The sequence below is a fragment of the Protopterus annectens genome, chromosome 3.part1, assembly GCF_019279795.1.
Source record: "Protopterus annectens isolate FY-2018-M chromosome 3.part1, PAN1.0, whole genome shotgun sequence".
In the NCBI taxonomy this organism is placed as follows: domain Eukaryota; kingdom Metazoa; phylum Chordata; order Ceratodontiformes; family Protopteridae; genus Protopterus; species Protopterus annectens.
This window is the reverse complement of record NC_056732.1, coordinates 1,912,781,505-1,912,801,797: the sequence shown is the minus strand read 5'-3', so window position 1 is coordinate 1,912,801,797 and position 20,293 is coordinate 1,912,781,505. Positions and strand designations below refer to the sequence as shown.

The 20,293-nt window shown below is 40.4% G+C and overlaps 1 protein-coding gene across 4 annotated transcripts in view; it reads left to right on the top strand.

Annotated features, from left to right (window-relative positions):
- The window catches only part of LOC122798823 (ubiquitin carboxyl-terminal hydrolase 2-like), a 1,648,319-nt gene that overhangs the window by 898,089 nt on the left and 729,937 nt on the right, over nt 1-20,293 (top strand). For all 4 annotated transcript variants that reach the window (XM_044067950.1, XM_044067948.1, XM_044067949.1 and 1 more), the window contains one exon: nt 18,748-18,867. In XM_044067950.1, coding sequence (XP_043923885.1) covers nt 18,748-18,867 — 120 coding nt within the window. The remainder of the gene's footprint in view (nt 1-18,747; nt 18,868-20,293) is intronic.

Below are 20,293 nucleotides of genomic sequence, written 5' to 3'. Positions count from 1 at the left end.
AAACTTTTCCTGGTTCCGCGTGCCTTTCCTGGATTTTGTCTTTCTTGGTCCTGCTGATTTTGATTTACCTTTTGGAGTAACGTTTATCCTTTCCATGGCTGAGGAAGCTGAACCAGTTAACTTCGCAGATACTCCTCAGCTTTTGAGAGAAGACCGTGAAGACGGTCCAGTGACTCACACAGAATTTAACCAAATTCTTTCCCTGCTTACACAACTTACTAATCTTTTGAAAGACAACAATGATGGCAACATTTTGTTACCTGGCAATCAACAGCAAAGTCTGGAGCCAAAGAAAAAGTCTTCACTAGCTTTGGTACTAGGAACTACTAGTGGTTCGTATTTTCCACTTCCGGGGAACTCAGTACCGGTCAGAGCTTCCAACTCTGAGCACGCCGATAACACACGCTCTCTCCAGCCTAACAGACCTGATAAACAACTTAAGGATTTTAACCTTAACACTTGGGCATGTCGTCAGTTCACATTCAGTCAAGGTACTGTAACTCTCAACAACCATAACAACATAGAACATGATTTTAATGAATTGAGAGACAAATTATATGCCTTTAAAAGCAACCAGTTGGAGATTGACTATTTGAGAGAGTGTGTGAGAGTGAAATGTGTACCGAAAGGTTTACGTTGTTATAAGTTCCCCAATAATGTTCAACCGGGAACTTCCTACCATAAGAAGCTTTGTGAAATATTTGATAGAGCTGGACTAGAAATTTTAAATGTCATGATTACTGAATATGAGGCGAAAACCGATATTCTTTTAAATGTGTTAAATGTTTTAAACAATTCTTTGGTTAATGACTGTAATTTTCTAAGTGTGAAGTTTAACTATGACAATGTTTTTGAGGAGATCGACCAATTTTGCATCAAGATTCTCAATCGTAAAATACGCAAGCTTGAGAGGAACCTCATTGAATATAGAGAGGGAACAGTTTACCCCCTCCCATATAAGACACGCTGGGATAACAAGCAGGATGTTTACAAAAATAATCAGGTTAAAGTACCTGATAACAATTTTTCTGAACAACCTATTGAACCGCTCCGTAGGAGCGAAAGACTGGCTGAGAAAGGAAGGAAAAATTCCTTCCAGGATTTTCGGCAACCCACCGGCAGAACGGGGGGGAGGGGACAGAAACAGTTTCCACAGGGTTGGGGCAACGGATACAAATAGTTGACACCAATATGGTGGTTGAAACTGAACCTGTGCATAATTTGGTTACTGAATTAGGCAGTAGATATTCTATAATCAAAAGAGACAATTTTATTGTTTAGAACTACACAGAAATGGATGTGAAGCAGGACACCTTCAATCTATTCACCCGGGGTTTTCAGTATGTACCCCTGCGTCCTTCCAACTTTGCCAAAGATTTGGTAGATTTAAAACTTTTTATTGAAGTTTAAATCTGGCATTTTATTTCAAAGAACAACCCTATGTTACTAATGGTCTCTCCAGAACTAGCACTTTCAACCCCCCACACCCCTCAATCAAGGTTTTTGAAGAATTGGTTGAGAACGATCTTAGAATTGCACATACTCAGGGAACTAATTTATTTCCTGTCAATTTAGATCAACAAGGAGTCAGGCTTATTAACCATCTTAAGAATGAAAGTATTCAGGTTATGAAACCCGATAAGGGAGGTGTAGTAGTCCTCATGTATAATTCTGACTATGACAGCCATCTCCATGACATGCTACAGGTTTCAGACCAATATGAGATAGTCTCTAGGAATGAAGTCAGCCTTGCTTTTTCCAAAACTAGCTTCATGCTTACTGACCATTTGTTACAAGGAGTTATAAATGAAAGATTGTTTAACTATTTACATGTCAACAAACCCAAAATTCCAATTATTTTTGGAATTCCAAAAATACATAAAGGCCTGGATCCTCTGAGGTTTAGACCCATTGTCTCAGAAGCAGGAAGTATTACGGAACCCCTGGGGAAATTTGTTGATCATATAACAAAGCAATTTGGTTCCTCCTTAGAACATGTACACAAAGACTCCTGGGACTTTCTTAAAGGTATTGAACCCTCCTTTTTTCAACCTGAACTCCTTTTGGTCACTATTGACATAGTAGATGTGTCCCCTAGCATCCCACATTCGGTTGGTCTGGAATGGTTTAACGAAGTACTATCTTTGGAAGCTGGTCTTAGTAACAAAGTGACTGGCCTTTGGTGGAGTTCATGGAAACTGTTCTAGAGAACAATTTCATTTATTTTAATGGAGAACTCTATAAACAGAAAAGGAGTGGCCATGGGCGCTTCTTGCGCTTCATTATATGCCAATGTAGTTCCACATAGATGGGAACAACGGTTCATTTTTTCCACCACCTGGGCCCAATATTTAACACACTATAAAAGGTATTTAGATGACATCTGTATGCTTTGGAATGGAACGTCAAATCAGTTCCTGGACTTTTTTCATTACCTCAACTCCACCACTCATTTTTTGACCTTCACTTATAGTGTTAGTGAAAATGAGTTACAGTATCTTGATGTCACCTTGTTTAAAAACCATCACAACCATACATTCCAATCCAAACTATACAGGAAACCTACTTTTTCTAATTCTTATTTGCATTTTCAGAGTGGGTACCCATTTTATCAGAAGAAAGGCATCGTAAAGGGGCAGTTCATCAGAGCCTCTAGGATGTGTAGTACCTCTGTTGATTTTTTAGAAGAAATCAATTTTTTGAAATCCCTCTTCTTGGAGAGAGGTATCCCTCCTCCCTTGTCACCGCTTTGGCACAGGACGTCATAGACAACAGAGCAACAAAATACCCCCCACTCTTAGGTAAAGGTATGTCTTTCAATACAGACAATAACAAGGATGTACCTGACCACCATGGCAATTTTATTTACACTTACTCCCTTAGTTCTGTAGATATTGAGGAATCTGTAAAAAGACACTGGTCGGTTTTAACACTTCACGATGAACTGAAGGATATAGTACCAACACATCCTAGGTTCGTAAGAAAGAGAGATAGAGAGATGTTAATCTAAAAGAGCTCTTCGAAAGGAAACACTGCTCCCGAGTTAACATGCAGAACTCTAAAACAGGTACCTTTAAATGCGGGACATGTAAACAATGTTTTGCTATTATCAACGCCTCGACTCTTTATATTCCTTCTAGGAATTTTCTTTTTAATGCCAATTGTTACACTAATTGTGGAAGTAAAGGAGTAGTGTATTTAGGACTATGTAAAACCTGTACCAGTTTTTATATTGGAAAAACTGAAAGGCCCTTGCAAAAAAGAATTTACGAACATTTTTACGATATTCTTAGACAAAAGGAGTCTAATGCATTCTTCAAACACTCTCTTACTTGTCCCAGTTTTGAACTTAGGTTCCTTGTTTTAGAGCAGGTGACACCAGATGCCAGAGGTGGGGATTGGGAGACAACATTAGAATATAGAGAACTTCTTTGGCAACTTAAGTTGGATGCAGGAAGACCTCTGGGTTTGAATGAGAACATTAACATCAGTAGTGTTCTCAAACTGAGGATGGCCCGTTTATAATAGAATTATTTTCATTTATTAATATATTTTACATGTTATGGCCATCTTTTTCATCCTTTGCACTTTTTATAAATTTACATATTTTTTATATTTGCATTCATGTGTTTTTTATCACATATATTTTTCATGTTTCATTATTCCTGTATATTAGTAATCACAGGGTTATCCATTATTATAGGGCATCTCTCGTTTTTAGGTTCCTAACCACTTATGTATTTTAGCTACACTTCATTTTCATTCTATTTTTTATTTTTCATTTCCATTTTATGTTTTTTGGAATGTTAATATTACTGAACTTGTGTTAACATTTTCATAATAAGAATTTTTTATGTATTTTTATTCATGATTTTAATAGACATTTGTATAGTATTGTAGCACTGTTTTAGTTCCTTATGTGGTTTGTTTATTAATTGCATTAATTAATTAATCAGGTGACCTAGAAGGTTCTATTTAAAAATGCTTTTGGCACTTCAGTGCTAACTTGAGAAAGCTCGGTATTTACCGAGCGAAAGCGCTTGTTTTTTGTCTTCTGCTGAAATTCAATAAAGAATTCAACTTTTCCTGGTTCTGCGTACCTTTCCTGGATTTTGTCTTTCTTGGTCCTGCTGGTCCTGCTGGTTTTGATTTACCTTTTGGAGTATCATTTCTTATGCAGCCGATGGGGTGAGTAGAGCCGCAGGCAAAGGCGTCACTCTAAGGAGACACGCTTGGATGCGGCTTTGTAACTTTGCGGAACCTTTCAGAGCATCTTTCACCAACACCCCCTTTGATGGTTCCTCTCTCTTTGGATCACAGGTGAAGGACACCCTTACCAGCTGTGAGCAGGAAGGCAAGACTCTCTCTGCTGTAGGAGTCCGTTTTTCCACTCCTTCCAGACCATATCCCAAGGGTCAGAAGAGTGGAAAGATGTGGTTCTGGAAATCCCAGGTAGCCTTGTCGGACACACGAGGTGAATTTCCCTCCAGGGGCAGAGGAGGGAATAATAACAGACGCTGCCCTCGTGGCAGAGGGAGTCTGCAAAACCAGGGCAGCAGAGAATCTTTCTCTGACAAGCCCTTCCAACATCCCTGAAGGGTTGCTCGGCTGCTCACCTCTGGAGGCAATCGGGGGAAGATTATCGCTGTACCCAAGAGCCTGGCAAGACATAACACAAGACAAATGGGTACATTCCGTTATATCCGGAGGCTACAGAATTCCCTTTGTTCGTGCTTCTTTCTTGTTGAACAAGTCCCTTCCAGATGTTCCACCCAATCTGAGGGATCAAGCAGTTCAGGAAGTTTCAAAACTGCTAACAAAAAGAGCCATCCAGCAAGTCCCAGCAGACCAACAAGGATCCGGAATTTACTCAAGGTTCTTTTTGGTACCAAAAAAGACGGGACTGGAGACCCATTTTGGATCTCAGCAGACTAAACAGGTCTGTACAAAGAATGAAGTTTCGGATGGTCATGCTACAGTCCATTTTACCCTTCCTGGGTCAGGACAATTGGATGTGCTCCATAGATTTTCAGGATGCGTACTACCATATCAAAATAGACAGGCACTCCAGAAGATTCGTGCACTTCCAGCTGGGAGCCAGCCATTATCAGTTCAGAACTCTGCCCTTTGGTCTCACCACAGCCCCCAGGGTGTTCACCAAATGTATGGCAGTAGTTATCGCTCACCTGAGATGGCAAGGATTCCAGGTGTTTCCATATCTAGACGACTGGCTCCTCACTGCTACCACCAGGCATCACCCTCTGCAAGCCAGAGACTACACTATCCAGACGTGCTCCAGACTAGGTATCACTATAAATTTCGAAAAATCTGCTTTGTCGCCTTGTCAGTCTATCACCTTTATAGGCACAAACTTAAATACAAAAGACAGGTCAGCCAGCCTTCCACTAGACAGGGTGTTAGTCATTCAGTGGCATGTCCAGGTCTTGTTAGAATGCAAGAGAATTCAAGCCAAGTTCGTCCCCCAAACCCTGGGTCTCATGGCAGCAGCAGTCATACTCGTCCCTCTGGCTCGTTTTCACATGAGGATCCTCCAATGGCTTCTTTTCACCCAATGGTCCTTCCAGCAGCTTCCCATGTCTCACATGATTATCATCACAGAAGCATGCAAAAAGCACCTTGCGTGGTGGATGGTCTCCTCATAAGTGCCCCTGGGCAGACCATTTGTACTTCCCCCTCCAGTTGCTACGGTGACCACGGATGCCTCCCTGATTGGGTAGGGGGGGCATTATCAGGGGAAAACAGTCCAGGGTACCTGGCAACCTCAAGAGTACCATCTGCACATAAATGTCTTGGAGATGAGGGCAGTGCTTTTAGCGTTGCAAGCTCTTCAGGACTCTCTTCCTACTGGGGCAATTGCAATTCAATTGGACAATGTCAGTCGTGTGGTACATCAACAAGCAGGGCGGAACCAGGTCCTACCCCCTATGTCGAGAAGCACTCAGACTCTGGCAGTGGGCGATCTCTTCCCAACGGTTTCTGACCGCAACGCATATCCCTGGGAAATCCAATATCATAGCAGACAGGCTGGGCAGAGCTATTCTCATGCCTCACGAGTGGTCTCTGAAACAAGTAGTAGCGGACCAAATCTTCCGCAAATGGGGGCAACCTTGCTGCGACCTCTTTGCCACCCCCTTCAACAGCAAGTGCAGCAACTTCTTCTCTCTCCTTCCACATCCAGAGCATTCCCCCAGAGACGCTCTAGTCCACAATTGGCCTCAGGGACTTCTGTATGCAGTCCCCCCTTTTCCCCTAATTCCCAAACTGATACAGAAAGCTACTGTATTGGGTTACAGAATGATCCTCATTGCCCCGTACTGGCCTCGACAAATATGGTTTCCGTTCCTTCATCATTATCTTATCGAGCAGCCTTGGACTCTGGACCCAGCTCCAGACCTCCTGATACATCAATCAGGCGTGCAATCTATCAAGCTCACGGCTTGGTTGCTCCACTTCCAACCCTAGCCAGGCTTCCTGATATCTCCCAATCGGTGCGTGAAATCATTTTATCATCGCACAAGTCTACCACTAGAAAAACTTACGCTAGTAAATGGAAACGTTTTTTTTCCTGGGCAGCGGCCAAGAATATAGACCCCTTTTCAGCCCCTGTTCACCACATCCTGGAATTTCTTGCAGAGCTCTTTCATACCGGGTCCGCTTCCGCTACAATTAGAGTGCAGTTAGCCACAATTTCAAATTTTCATATTGGCCTTTCAGAAAGTACTATAATGTCTCATAAGCTTTGTAAGGCCTTCCTCAAAGGAACCACTCTGCTCAGGCCCCCGGTTAGAGATCCTCCACCCCTGTGAATCTGAATTTGATTCTAGCCTCTCTAATTTTGCCCCCCTTCAAACTGGCAGCTTCCTGTTCTTTGAAGTTTTTATCTTGGAAAACACTTTTTCTGGTAGCAATTACTTCAGCGAGAAGAGTTTCTGAACTGCAGGCTCTTTGTATCCATCCCCCATACCTAGTGTTCCACAAAGACAGGGTTGCTCTTAGGACTAATCCTTCCTTCCTTCCTAAGGTCTCTTCTGAGAATAACTTGAATCAGTCCATTGACCTTCCTGTGTTTTTTCCCAACCATTCCAGCAGGGGAGAATATAAGTTGCATCAATTAGATGTTCACAGGCAACTGCGCTTTTATTTGCATAGGACTAAGGACCTCAGAAAATCGGATCAGCTTTTCCTTTCTTATGCAGAGGGCAAACAAGACCTACCAGTATCAAAAGTAACTTTATCTAGGTGGCTGACTTCTATCATCACCTTTATCTATCAGCTGAGGAATAAAGAATTGCCTGTTAAACCAAAAGGTCACTCCACCAGAGCATTAGCCACTTCTGTTGCGTTTCAAGCTAGGTTGCCCGTGGAATCTATTTGTGCAGCAGCCACGTGGGCAAACCCTCATACTTTCATCTCACATTATAAATTGGACGTGGTTTCCAGGAGCAGAGCTGATTTTGGTTCCACTGTTCTGAAGAGTCTGTTCCACTGAGCCACCCAGGATATTAGGTGCTAGGGACGCTGTCCCAACCAGCAAGAATGAAGGCGAGATAGACAACTTAACATAAAGAAGTTATGTACCTACCGTAACGTTCCATGTTAGTTGTCTCCTCTCGTCTTCTTTCTTGCGTCCCACCCTCCATCCCCCTATCCTACTAGACCGAGAAGAGTTTCTCTATGGATTTCCACTGGCTGAGCCTTCTCTGGTTACCCCACTCTACCTGGTAGGCTCTATAGTTGGGCTTATGTATGATAGGATAGGATTCCTTCATTATATTGTTTGCTGTTAGTCTTACCAAATGAGATCTGGGTTTCTAGCGCCAGGCATCATGGGATATGGGGAGGCCTCGAGCCAGTATGTAGCTTTCGAGCTTTAGAAGATGGCTGAGTCAGAGCTGAGGATCGGCTCCGAACCCAACCAACAAGAAAGAAGGCGAGAGGAGACAACTAACATGGAACGTTATGGTAGGTACATAACTTCTTTCTATGTATGCATATAGATTTTATATCTATATACACACACACATATATTTATATATATATATATATATATATATATATATATATATATATATATATATATATATATATACACATACACATATATATTTACTATCAAAATTACAAATGTAGATGTTCTGCAAATGGGATATCGGATGGCAGATTGTCAATTGCCATGTTGCCGACCATCTGTAGTTCATATTAGCAAATGCCACTCTGCTTTCACTGATATGAAGTCGATCTAATCTAAGGGCTAGAGATTGCAGGACAGTGCAGATTGGGGCATTAATCCCTTTCCTCACTGTAGTGCGATCTCGAAGTTGGAATATATAGTTAGCGGGGGGTGGGGAGTATGAAGACGTACTGAATTTTTGCACTGTATTTTTTTAGGTTCATCATTAACATTGACTCTGTAGTTATCGGGTATTGAGTTGATGTTGTGAGCAGACTTTATTTTACATTTGCACATCCCTTTCGTGTTTACGATTGGGAATGAAATTGTTCTGCGACATTTTGATAGTAAACCATGTGTGTGTCTGTGTGTGTGTGTGTGTGTGTATGTAAGATATATATATATATATATATATATATATATATATATGTATGTGTATGTATATATATATATATATATATATATATATATATATATATATACATATATATATATATATATATATATATGTATATATGTATATATATATATATATTTAGCTATAGATATATAGTAGAGGAAATATCTATTGGAATTTTCACTGGAATCCTTTGTGAATTTAACCATGCTGACCTTTAGGTAAACATTGTAAGGGGCTGTCAGGTTTGCTTTTAGAGTAGATAGCAGAAACTGGCCCAAGAGAATTGGTATTACAGAAGTTAAAGAAAAAAAATTGCACATTATTCATCTGCTTTTACTGTAATTGTGTTTCTTCCACCTTTATTACCTTATTTTGCTTGTGCTTTTTCTTAAAAGTACTCAATTGTATTATTCTGCTGCAGGTATTACTGCTTGGTAGTAGCCTGATTAAATTGTAACTGTTATTGTAAGCCTTTTGATTTAAGCACTTGGGCTTCAAACCAGTTGTTTTACATTAAGAAGGTTTGTGGACTGCATTGTTGTGGCGGGACAGGTAGCTTACATCCTTCTAAGTTGGGAATTGCTGATTGAAGGCTCAGTGTCTGTTATTCTAAAAGCACATTAGTTCTGGTTTAAGCACTTGGGCTTCAGACCAGTTATTTTACATTAAGAAGGCTTGTAGTCTGCACTCTTGTGGGAGGAGAGGCTAGATTCTGCCCTTCTGAGCTGGGAATTTCTGGTTAAAGGCTTATTGTGCTTGCTCATTTGAGCCGTTTCTTTCTGAAAATTGTGCGCCTTGTTTGCTGTAGCCCAGAAGTTAGTAGTTTAGTGGCCATTTTGGGCTAATTTCTATCTCTTTCATTTCCCTGCTATAAAAAATGTATTTGCGCGGTTTTGCACAACGAGCAGTGCCGCTTAGCTAGGGTTAAACTATTCCCGGCTCCACAAAGTCTGCCCTTCAATTTTTCCCTTGGAACTAGACAAACTTTCAACTTAAGCACTCAAACCATTCATTTCACAGCCCAGCACTTGCTCAAAACTCATAGCAAGCACTAATTAACCCTAGCACTAGACCCCCTATACCTTCCAGAAGGGCAAGGCTCTCTATTCGTCCCTACCAGCTAATAAGTAAAACAGCTCACTTTACCTATTCAGGCATGTCCAAAGGGCAGTTTCAGGTGTACTCTCCAGTCCAACTGGTGAATCTGGGCATTTTGAGGCAATGTTACAACTGCCTTATGTACACAGACAACCCTCTCCTTCTACCACCAAACACTAATATATGCGAGAGATGCAATTATACAGCCAAACTAGAGGCAAAGCTCTCTCAACCTAAGACTGGAACTGACAGTCAAGAGGAGAAGGAAAATACTTGCAACACACCACCAGTCTCACATAGTCCTACTAAACCAACACCGGCAATTAACACACATAAATACACGAAAACATAAACTCGGAGGCTCTAAATAAAAATCTTGCAAAAGCAACAGAGACCTCCAAAGCAAACACCCAAGTAATCCCCACACCCCATTACAAACCATGAAACACATACTTCACATAATCAGTGTTCTACGCAATCACAGCCCTTAAGGCAAAATAACATACCCAACACACTAGTAATAGGCGACTCTATAGTCAGGCACACTGATGTCCCACTAACTAGGCTGGACAAGGAAAAGGTTACAGTTAGCTTCCAGTTGGGCGCCAGGATCCGCCACATAACACAAGCCCTCAGGTCACTCCAGAGCAAGTACAAATATGACTCTGCCATTGTCCATGTTGGTGTGAATGACCTGAGACATACCACCCTGGACTACATGAAAAGAAACATGGAAGAGCTCTCTAATCACATAGCTTAGGCCGGTATGACCCTGAGTAGCATCCTGCCCTCACCAAGAATGATGCCACAGTATAAAGAAAAAAATTATCAATTTCAACAATTGGCTAAGTTTCTGGTGTCATTCAAAGGGGATCCAGTATCTGTCCACCTGGGATGACACGCTCGATAAGCCACGTTGCTTCGCAAGAGATGGCTTACACCTGTCACCCTTAGGCTTTTGGATACTGGCCAAGGTTTTTGCCAACCCCATAGTGCTTTTTTTAGGCAAGGCTCAAAAGACAAACCTACCACCGTAAAATAGCACAAGTAACCAAAAACTGAGGGTAATGCTACTCAACGCCAGAAGTCTAAACCTCAAAATGCATGCACTCGAGGCGCTCCTCAGTATGGAGAACAATGATATCTGTGCAGTAACAGAAACCTGGTTTAAGGCTCCAGAGAGCACCCCAGCACTACCAAGCTATAACTCATACCATACTTTTCAGCCACAGAACCCGGACCAAAGCACAAAAGGTGGGGGTGTATCCATATTCATCAAGGATACCCACAACTCCAGGTTAGTGGCACAGCACAATGCCTCAGAGATCATTCCTGTACAACTAACAACGGGCAAAACTGCAATTCAAATTGTAGCTTGCTACAGATCACCCACCATTATCTAGGACCCCCATTCCGCATTTCTGGAGACACTGGAAAATGTGAAGGTCCTACCAAACGCCCTAATATTGGGTGATTTCAATTACCCTAACATTAACTGGGAGAACTATTCAAGTACTAACTCCCTTGCCCAACGCTTCCTAGAATTTATAAACTTGAACGCCCTGGATCACTGGTCAACACCCCCACCAGAGGTGACAACATATTGGACCTGGTCATCACCAACATGGGCGACAGGTGTTCTACACCAGAGGTCTAACCCTCGCTGGTTAGATCAGACCATAGACTAATCACTCTGGATATCCATATTCCGCCCCCACCCCCAATCAAGGAAACCACCGTGAAAAACATTTCAAAAGCAAACTTCACATTACTTAAGACCGAGGTGGAAAGGTTCACAGCCCCCATGCTAAAGGACAACACTGTCCAAGCTGCTGAATTCCTTACAAAGGCACTCTATGAGCACCTGCAAGAATGCATGGATCATGCTATCCCAAGCAAAACCAAGACTCACTCCTCCAAGAAAAGGAAACCAGTCTGGTGGACCCCTACCATAAACAAGCTATACAACAGAATGAGGAAACTAGTGCAGAAAAGAGTAAAATCCCAAGAAGGAAAGACATCCCTGAATAGTATCAGCAAGAAACTATGATCCCTCATAAAATCATCCAAGGCGAGCTTTGAAAGAAAAATTGCTAAGGACTCCAAAGATAACCACAAAGCGTTCTTTAGCTATGTCAAGAACCTAAGTGGAAACTCTCAGATCTGCTCTGAGTTAGTGCAGAGTGGCACAAAATACACTGAACCGACTGATATTGCCAACATTCTGGCAGACAGGTTTAGTGCAAACTTCACTACCCCTCTCACCCCCTAAAGGGCCCATAACCATACGAGAAGAATGTAGCACCCTGGCAATCACTGACAGACAGGTTAAAACAGCCCTATCCAAAGCCAAAAATACAGCTTCAATGGGACCAGATGGTGTCCCAGGCTGTGTCTTACACGAGCTCCGAAATGGACTAACCCCTCACCTAAACACACTGTTCAAACTCAGCCTCTGTACAGGCTGCGTACCCATAGAGTGGCGCACAGCAACAGTTATCCCGCTCCACAAAGGTGGAGTCACAGCAGACCCTGGGAACTATCGCCCTATAAGCCTGAATAGCCTGGTCTGCAAGGCTATGGAGTGCATCATCATGGAATTCATTAACAGAGACCTGGGAACCTTCAAACACTGGACACTACCCAGTTTGGCTTTGTTAAGGGCAGATCATGCCACCTAAACCTGGTGGACATCTTTGAGACAGTTACCAAGGCATTAGACGAGGGAAAGGAGGTACACACAGCCTACCTAGACCTCGCAAAGGCTTTTGACATCATTCCCCATTCTGGTATTATAAACAAGCTCACCAGCCTGAACATAAACCCCTACATCACGAGATGGGTTGCCAATTGGCTCAAGGATAGAACCCACACGGTGAGAGTTGCAGGCTCTAGGTCCGACTCTAAACCAGTTACAAGTGGCATCCCCCTGGGCTCAGTCCTGGGACCCCACCTGTTCGGTATATACTTCTCAGAGGTACAGGCAAGCACAGGAGGACTGTGGCTGACCAGGTTCGTAGATGACTGCAAACTGGGGGCCATAATTAACTCTCCAGCTGATACAAACATCCTCCAGAAGGGCCTCACTGAGACGGATACCTGGTGTCAAAATCATGGCCTCAAGCTAAATACCAAAAAGTGCATAGTCATCCCCTTTAGTAAAAACAAAGTACCCACGAACTACCACATACGTGGTGGTCCCCTAAATACAGAAAATGTAATAAGGGATCTGGGGACCCAAGTAGATAGTAATCTCTCCTTTGATAATCATATTGCCAAGGTGGTTAGAAAATCCTTCTATGTGGCCCACCTAATCACAAAAGTGTTCACATCTAGAACAAAAGAGGTTATTGTGCCCCTCTACTCATCACTCATCAGACCCATCATAGAGTACAACACCCCATTTGGGATGTACCTTACAAGACACCTGCAACAGCTGGAAAGACCACAGACGTACCTCACCAAGAGTATTACTGGCCTCAAACATATGCTCTATGCAGCTCGACTGAAGAAACTCCAGGTGTACTCGGTTGCATACCGCTTACTCAGAGGTGATCTCTGCCTGAAATACAAGCCCATGTCCTACCCAGAATTGATGGACATGCTCCACCTAAAAAAAAAAAAAAAAAAAAAAAAAAATCCCCAAGAGCCACACACTCTAAGGATCTAAACCTCACCACAGCGATAACTAGGACATGCTGGAGGGATAGATTCCTATCCCAGAGACTCCCCATGCTTTGGAACAGGATTCCAATCTACATTAGGCAGAGCCCCTCACTAACACTCTTCAAGAAAAACCTTGATGGGTGGATGGGAAACAGAAAATTTATCCCGGGATCACTGCAGTGGCTCTGCTGGACAGAGGGACAGGGAACTAATAGCTCTGCTGGACTGAAGCACAGGGAACTAATCTAAGGGGGCAGCGAAAGCCAACACATTCTGGCTAGGCTTATGGATGCCCTCGGGCAGATAGCCTAGTACTTACCTATGAACCTATGAATATTGACAAAAAAATGAAAGAGCATTTTAGATATCTGAGCAAATCTTTAGAGAATTAATTGTGGGTGCAGTAAAGATACAAATCATTCTCACAATGGTTACGCTGATATAGGAGAGGCTTCTCTCAGTGATTATCCAAATGTAGGAGAGACCTCACAATTGCACATTTTATCCAATCTCCACATAGTGTGCATTACAGGAAATAGGGTTACAGTATTATAGTCTGAAATTGTTGCAGTTCCAAAAAATGTCAGCTATGCACTAGTGATATTTATTCATCTTCTAAGAAGTGTTTTTTTTCTTAATTATTTCATATTATCAGTTGCCATTCCCACTGTTTCTGTCACTTTTCATATAAAAATGTGAACAGCATCAGTAAAACATAATACCATAACTTAAAATTTAAAAGGATTTTTTTTTGCTTTATTTTTCTCTCCCGCAGCTGTCCCCAGTGCCCCACATCCATCACTGGTTTTACTGACCACTCAGATCTACATCTGGATATTTTGCCGGCCTCATTGCAGAGTATAATGGCATTTGTCTGTCTTTTTGGACTTATTTTTTTACTTATTTTATAACCTGCCCTGGTTGTTCCCCCTCCCATTTACGGTATATATGGTACATCTGAGGGTGGGTGTGCAAAGTGTAGCCATTCCTCCGTAACAGCTCAGCCATACTCGCTGGCCTTTTCTCCTCTTTAGACCAGACCTCCTCATTGTAACATCTCCAGCTTCTGCCAGGGATCATTACAGGGGACACCCATGTAAGATCCAATCCTCACTGCCACTTTTATCAGTTATCCGAGCCACTAATCAAACCTGGGTCACTTGGGCTGTAGTAAAGACTTTATTCCAGTATGCCACCAAAGTGATGTAAAGGACTATCACTTTTTTTAAATTTCTTTATTTCATTTTAAAACAATAAATAAACTAATCAATTATAAAACAAACAACTATTTACACAGATCCGCAGATGATCAATACATCAAAGGTATATCAACAATAATTAATATTTATTAAGCAAGTCTTTAAGTTAAAGCCAACATTTAAATGAATCTGTGATATTAAAAGTTCTTATCTTTATAGTATATGATTCACTACTGCAAAAAATGTTTGCATTACTAATAAATTCAACACTAGAGGGGGTAACTTTACTTTTCCAATTTTTAGCAATTGCTTTTCTGGCTATAACAAGAATAGACCAAATATGAGGCACTTGGATTTTTGGAATTATCCCAGGAATCAGTGCATTAAATAAAACTAAAGATTTAGAAATATTACATTTTTCTGACCATAGAGCTTGAATGAAGTTATTAATTTCTTTCCAAAGAGGGGAGATGACTTCACATTCATATACCACATGGAACCAATTAGCTATTATTTCAGAATCACATCTCCAGCATTTCATTCTATTTGATTTATGCATAATTGTAATTTTATTAGGAGTGACAAAAGGTCTGTGTAAAAATTTCCAAGTGAAAAATTTCCAGTATAATGAAGATATAGTTTTATCTGTAGATTTTAATATTATTTTCTTGTATTATTCAGAGAAGTCTTCATTATTAATTTTTGAGGAGTAGTTCCAATAGGAATTACCTAAATATGTGAAATCTAACTTAAGAATATTATAAATTAGTGACAGATATGATTTTTTCATTGAATTATTAATGATATTTATTAAGAATTCCAATAATTTGGGGAACAATTTCTTATCTAGGTTAAATATCTTACTAGTCTCTGTGTTCACAAACTCTCAGTTCTCAGAATCTTGATCACATTTGGACCTTAAATTTTCAACAGTATATTTATCAATACCATTTAAGAATTGATGCCAATAAATTAAGTTACTATGTTGATTTAGTACTAGCATTTTGTTGAAGTTATGAGTTTCTAAGCAGTCATTTGTCTATGCAATTGGAAATACAGAAAAATTAAGTCTTTAATATGGGTCTACTTTAGATGAACAAAATGCCACTTACCCAAAACCTAGTTCACCGAGATGAGAAGACCAACTATTCACTCCAGCTAAGTAACCGCTCAGCCATCCGAAACAAACAAGTAAACAGAAGAAAACTAAACCCACCCATGTGGGGGGCTGCAGCCCCCCCAACCGCTAACTAAATATACCAACTCTGAGATCGCACTACTAAGGGGCAAAGTTCAACAGGATGGCTGAGCGGTTACTTACCTGGAATGAAAAGTCAGTGTTCTGGGACATCGGTGTTGTGGTGCTGTCAGTCTTCTCGACTCGGTGAATCTGGTTGCAGGTAAGTGGCATTTTGTTCATCTAAAGTAGACTCCTTTAACATAATGGTAAGAATATGCAAACTTTTGGAAAGAGGAAATTATGTTCTTTAAATAGGGAATTTGAGAAGAGGGTGTAATTCAATTTGCACACAAATCTCTTAATAACCAGATAAAAGTATTATGGACTGTTTGTTTATGACTGGTTGCAATGTATTTATTATTAACTAATAATGTCTCTTGAGGTACTTGTTTCCATTTTGAATCAAGATTAATTTATCCATAGCACTATAACTTTTACAATTGTTGAAGTAGCATGTAATTGAATATCAGGGAATCCTTTTCCACCATTATTCCAACCTTTTCTGTGCCATCAAATGAAACTCTTGATTTTATTAGGATGCCAAAAAATGTAAGTAGAATATTATTTATCATCTTCATCATTTTTGGTGGATTTAGTACTGAAGTATTTTAGGGAGAATTACCATCTTAAAAAGCATTAATCGTTCTTCCATGGTAAGGAAGAATTTGTTCCAATTTGTGACAATTTTATGAACAAGCTGTTGAAAGTTTGTATCATTCCTTTACTATTAGGCATAATGGTTATACCAGTGTATTTCATTCGATTGCTATTCCAATTGAAGTTAGAATATTTTTTGTATAAATGTTTATTTTTTTTATTAATAAAGTACTTGTTTTATTATGATTAGATCTTAAGTTCGAGATTTCTTCAAACTGACTAATAGAATTAATGATATATTCTAATGAATTCTGTATATTTCTTTTTGTTAGTAAAATGTCATCAGCAGAGAGTTCAATCTTTAGTTCAAAATCTTTTATTTGGATGCCATTAATGTTCTTATTGGATCCAAATACTATTAGCAAAAGGTTCTACAGCTAATGCAAAAAGTAAAGGTGATAATGGACACCATTGTTTTGTGTCCTTTTGTAATTTAAAGGAATTAGAAGGAAAAGAACCTAGGGCGGCCATGGTGGTGCAGCGGTTAGTGTTGCCACCTCACAGCAAGAGGTTCTCCGGTTCGATTCTCGGCTGGGGTGCCTTCTGTACGGAGTCTGCATGTCCTCCCTGTGGTCGCGTGGGTTTCCTCCGGGTACTCCGGTTTCCTCCCACATCCCAAAGACATACTTTAGGTGGATTGGACACTCTAAATTGGCCCTAGGTGTGAGTGTGTGTGTGTGCCTTCTGTGGAAGGTTGGGCGCCGGGCTGGCAACTCGACACTGTAAAACTCCACTGCCAATCATGAGCGGACAGGTGATCCGCTGTGGCAACCCCTAACCGGGAAAAAGCCGAAAGAAGAAGAGGGAAAAGAACCTATTTTAACATGAGCACAAGCATTATTGTATAACTTTAAAAATTAATACAATTAACTCAAGTGAGAAATTATGTACTTTAAGTGTCTTAAATAGGTACGACCAATTAACTGAGTCAAAAGCCTTATCTAAAATTGAGACTAATGATAAAAAGTTCTTTTTTATTTTTATTTGCATAGTCTATTAATGCATGTATTGTTGTTACATTATCCTGTACTTGTCTATTTAAAATAAACCCAGTATGGGTTTGTGGGAGGTTGACATAATGGTCAAGGTATTTGCCTTACGGGCACAAGGTGCAGGGTTTGATTCTTGCATGGGGTAATTGGCTAGGCTTAAAATGGCCCACAAGGGCACTTAGCCTAGTACCAATCTATGACCCTATGAACCAGTGATAATTGTTACTTAGTTTAGGTATAAGAAGATTAATTCTTTTAGCTAAAATGGACATGAACATCTTATAGAAGGAGTAGCATTTTTAGTTTTTAGCTTGAAAGGTGGTTTTGAGAAAGTAGAAAATATTTTTATAGCACTGTTAAGATTGTCAAAGCACATTTAAAAGTGATACCAACCTACTGAAATTAAGAGGCTGAGAACTGCCAGCCTTATAATTTCAAACTCATAATATTTGAAGTACCTTTTTTTCAGGGTGTTACTTTGCTTAACTAACTTGCATATTGTTTCATAACATAGCTTGTAATCTTAACTGCTTCTATCACTGTATGCATACAGTATTGGAATAGTATTAAAACCTTAATACTGTAACTTTAATTTAAATGGAGTATATCATTTTTAGTAATGTATTTGGAAAAGTTGCTTTGTCGAAAAAATTATTTCAGCAATGGTATTATCAAAGCATGTTTAAAACAGAGTGAAACCTATCAAAATTGAAAGCATGAGAATTGTAAATCTTCATTTCACAAAATGTGATTTTTTTAATATGTCTTGTCTTATAGGTGGAGTACTTTGTAGTTAATTTGCTCCAACAGCCCCTTCCTCTAAATAAGCTAACTTTAAGGTCACTGTATCTTTGATAAGGGCAAAAATAAACCTCAAAAAATCCTGTTTTTTCAAAATTATGATGACTTAGTATTCTTGCATTTGTAATTTGGTGAGGTCATAAATAATATAAAATGTCTGCCATTGTTAAGTCAGAAAATTTTCATTTTCACTGGCAGTTGTCAAACAAGGTTAACAGCTATGATATGCCAGGCTTTTGCACTCACAAGCTGTCCCCATCTTCTTTTGAAATTTGTGTTGATTTACTCTTCTTGGAGTGTCATTCATTTAACTAGAAACAGTTATAATGAGTTTTAGCAATCACATTTTTATAGCAGAAGAGCTGTGCTATATCCATCTTGTTGTTTCTTCCTCTTAATTTGAGCATTACAGTAACAGAATATACTGTATTTTCAATAAGGTCTGTATTAGATATAACATAAATCAACATATAATGACTTAATCTTTCCATCTTATTTTACAGACAATTTACAGTCTCTATGCAATGTGTAACCACATAGGAGTTGTTAATGGTGGCCACTATAATGCAGTTATCAAATGTAGTGAAAAGTGGAATGAGTTTGATGACAAGTATTGTTACCTGGTAAGTAAGCGCCTTTAACGACTTTCATAATTACTTTGGGAAATGCTTTCAAAGTCAGCAGGAATTCTGAACTCATTCCTGACTCGAAATTGTTTATCAAATGGTTGTACACTGATATTATGTAATATAATGTCAACATCTGTAGACTACCCAGAGCTAAGTTATGAGCAGGAAAAACTGCATAATCTACATTGAAATTACCTAAAATGCAAATGGCAGAACACTGGAAAAGCAGTAGCATTTATAAAGACAGTGGGTGACAAAATCTGATCCAGTGGCACAGAGAGATAAAGGCCTTACTGTGCCCCAGGCAACCCATGTTCGACTACCAGCATGGGTGCTGGAGGGCCAGGCTGTTGGGATGGGAATGAGCAGTGGCATCAGCTCACATACCCTGAAAGGAGGAAGAAGGCCTAGGCTTGCTGCAGTCACACATTAGGAGCCTGGAGAAGCCTGCTGTAATTAGAATCCTGCTTGGTAGAGAGTCTGTAGAAGAAAGCAAAGCTAGCAAACCTACCACAGGGTTGTGGGGTTAGTGCACACCCCTGCACCAAGTATGATGCTGCACCAGCGTCCTTTGTCTCTTTATTGACTCTTAATGTGGTTTGGGTTGAGCCCAGAGGAGGCTGAGAGAAAAAAAAAAGAAGTGAGGCAGCCGATGACCGTCCCCTATGTTCTTCATGTTTCACTGTTGCAGTCATTACATTTGGGTAATCTGCTGGCAGGTTGCCCCCAGTGGGCCTGAATTCCAAAGTCTTGGGTCCTGCGTCGGTTGCTGTCTTCTCTTCCATGATGTCAGGGGTATAAAACATGCAGCCAGCGCCATTTTCTTTAGTCTTTCTTGCCGTGCGGTGCCCGAAGCAGAAGCATTTCGCAAGTGCCGGTCGCAGAGTTTGAGTTTCAGAACCCAATTCTTCGATAAAGCTAAGTACCCTGTTGGGGAAACTTTTTTCTTACTTTTTACCGATGTCAGAATAAGTTAATAATTGTATTACATGTGGGAAGCAAATACCTCATAAGGATTTCCATTTATACTGTATTCCTTGCCTAGGCCCTGATCACAATGTGCCTGGCTGTCGGTTTTGTGCTAGATTTAACCAATGTACTATTAAGCGTTGGTATATTTTTGCATCTAAGTATTTTGGAAACAGATTTAACTACCCAGAGATGTCATCGGATAGCAATCCGACTACCGGAGTACATAAAAAACGCAAAGAAAAGGACAGAGAAAGGCAGTCGAGATCCAAAACCGATGACAAAGCTTCTCCTAAGCCAGTCGCCAGTTCGGCAGTACTCAGTGAGGTGCTTTTGCAGCACCTGATACCCGCTACCTTTGAGTCACAGGCCTCTACCAACACCCATGTGGAGTCCTGCATGACGCAAGATACTCAAGGTATTGGCCCGATGGATGTATCTCCCTCGGATG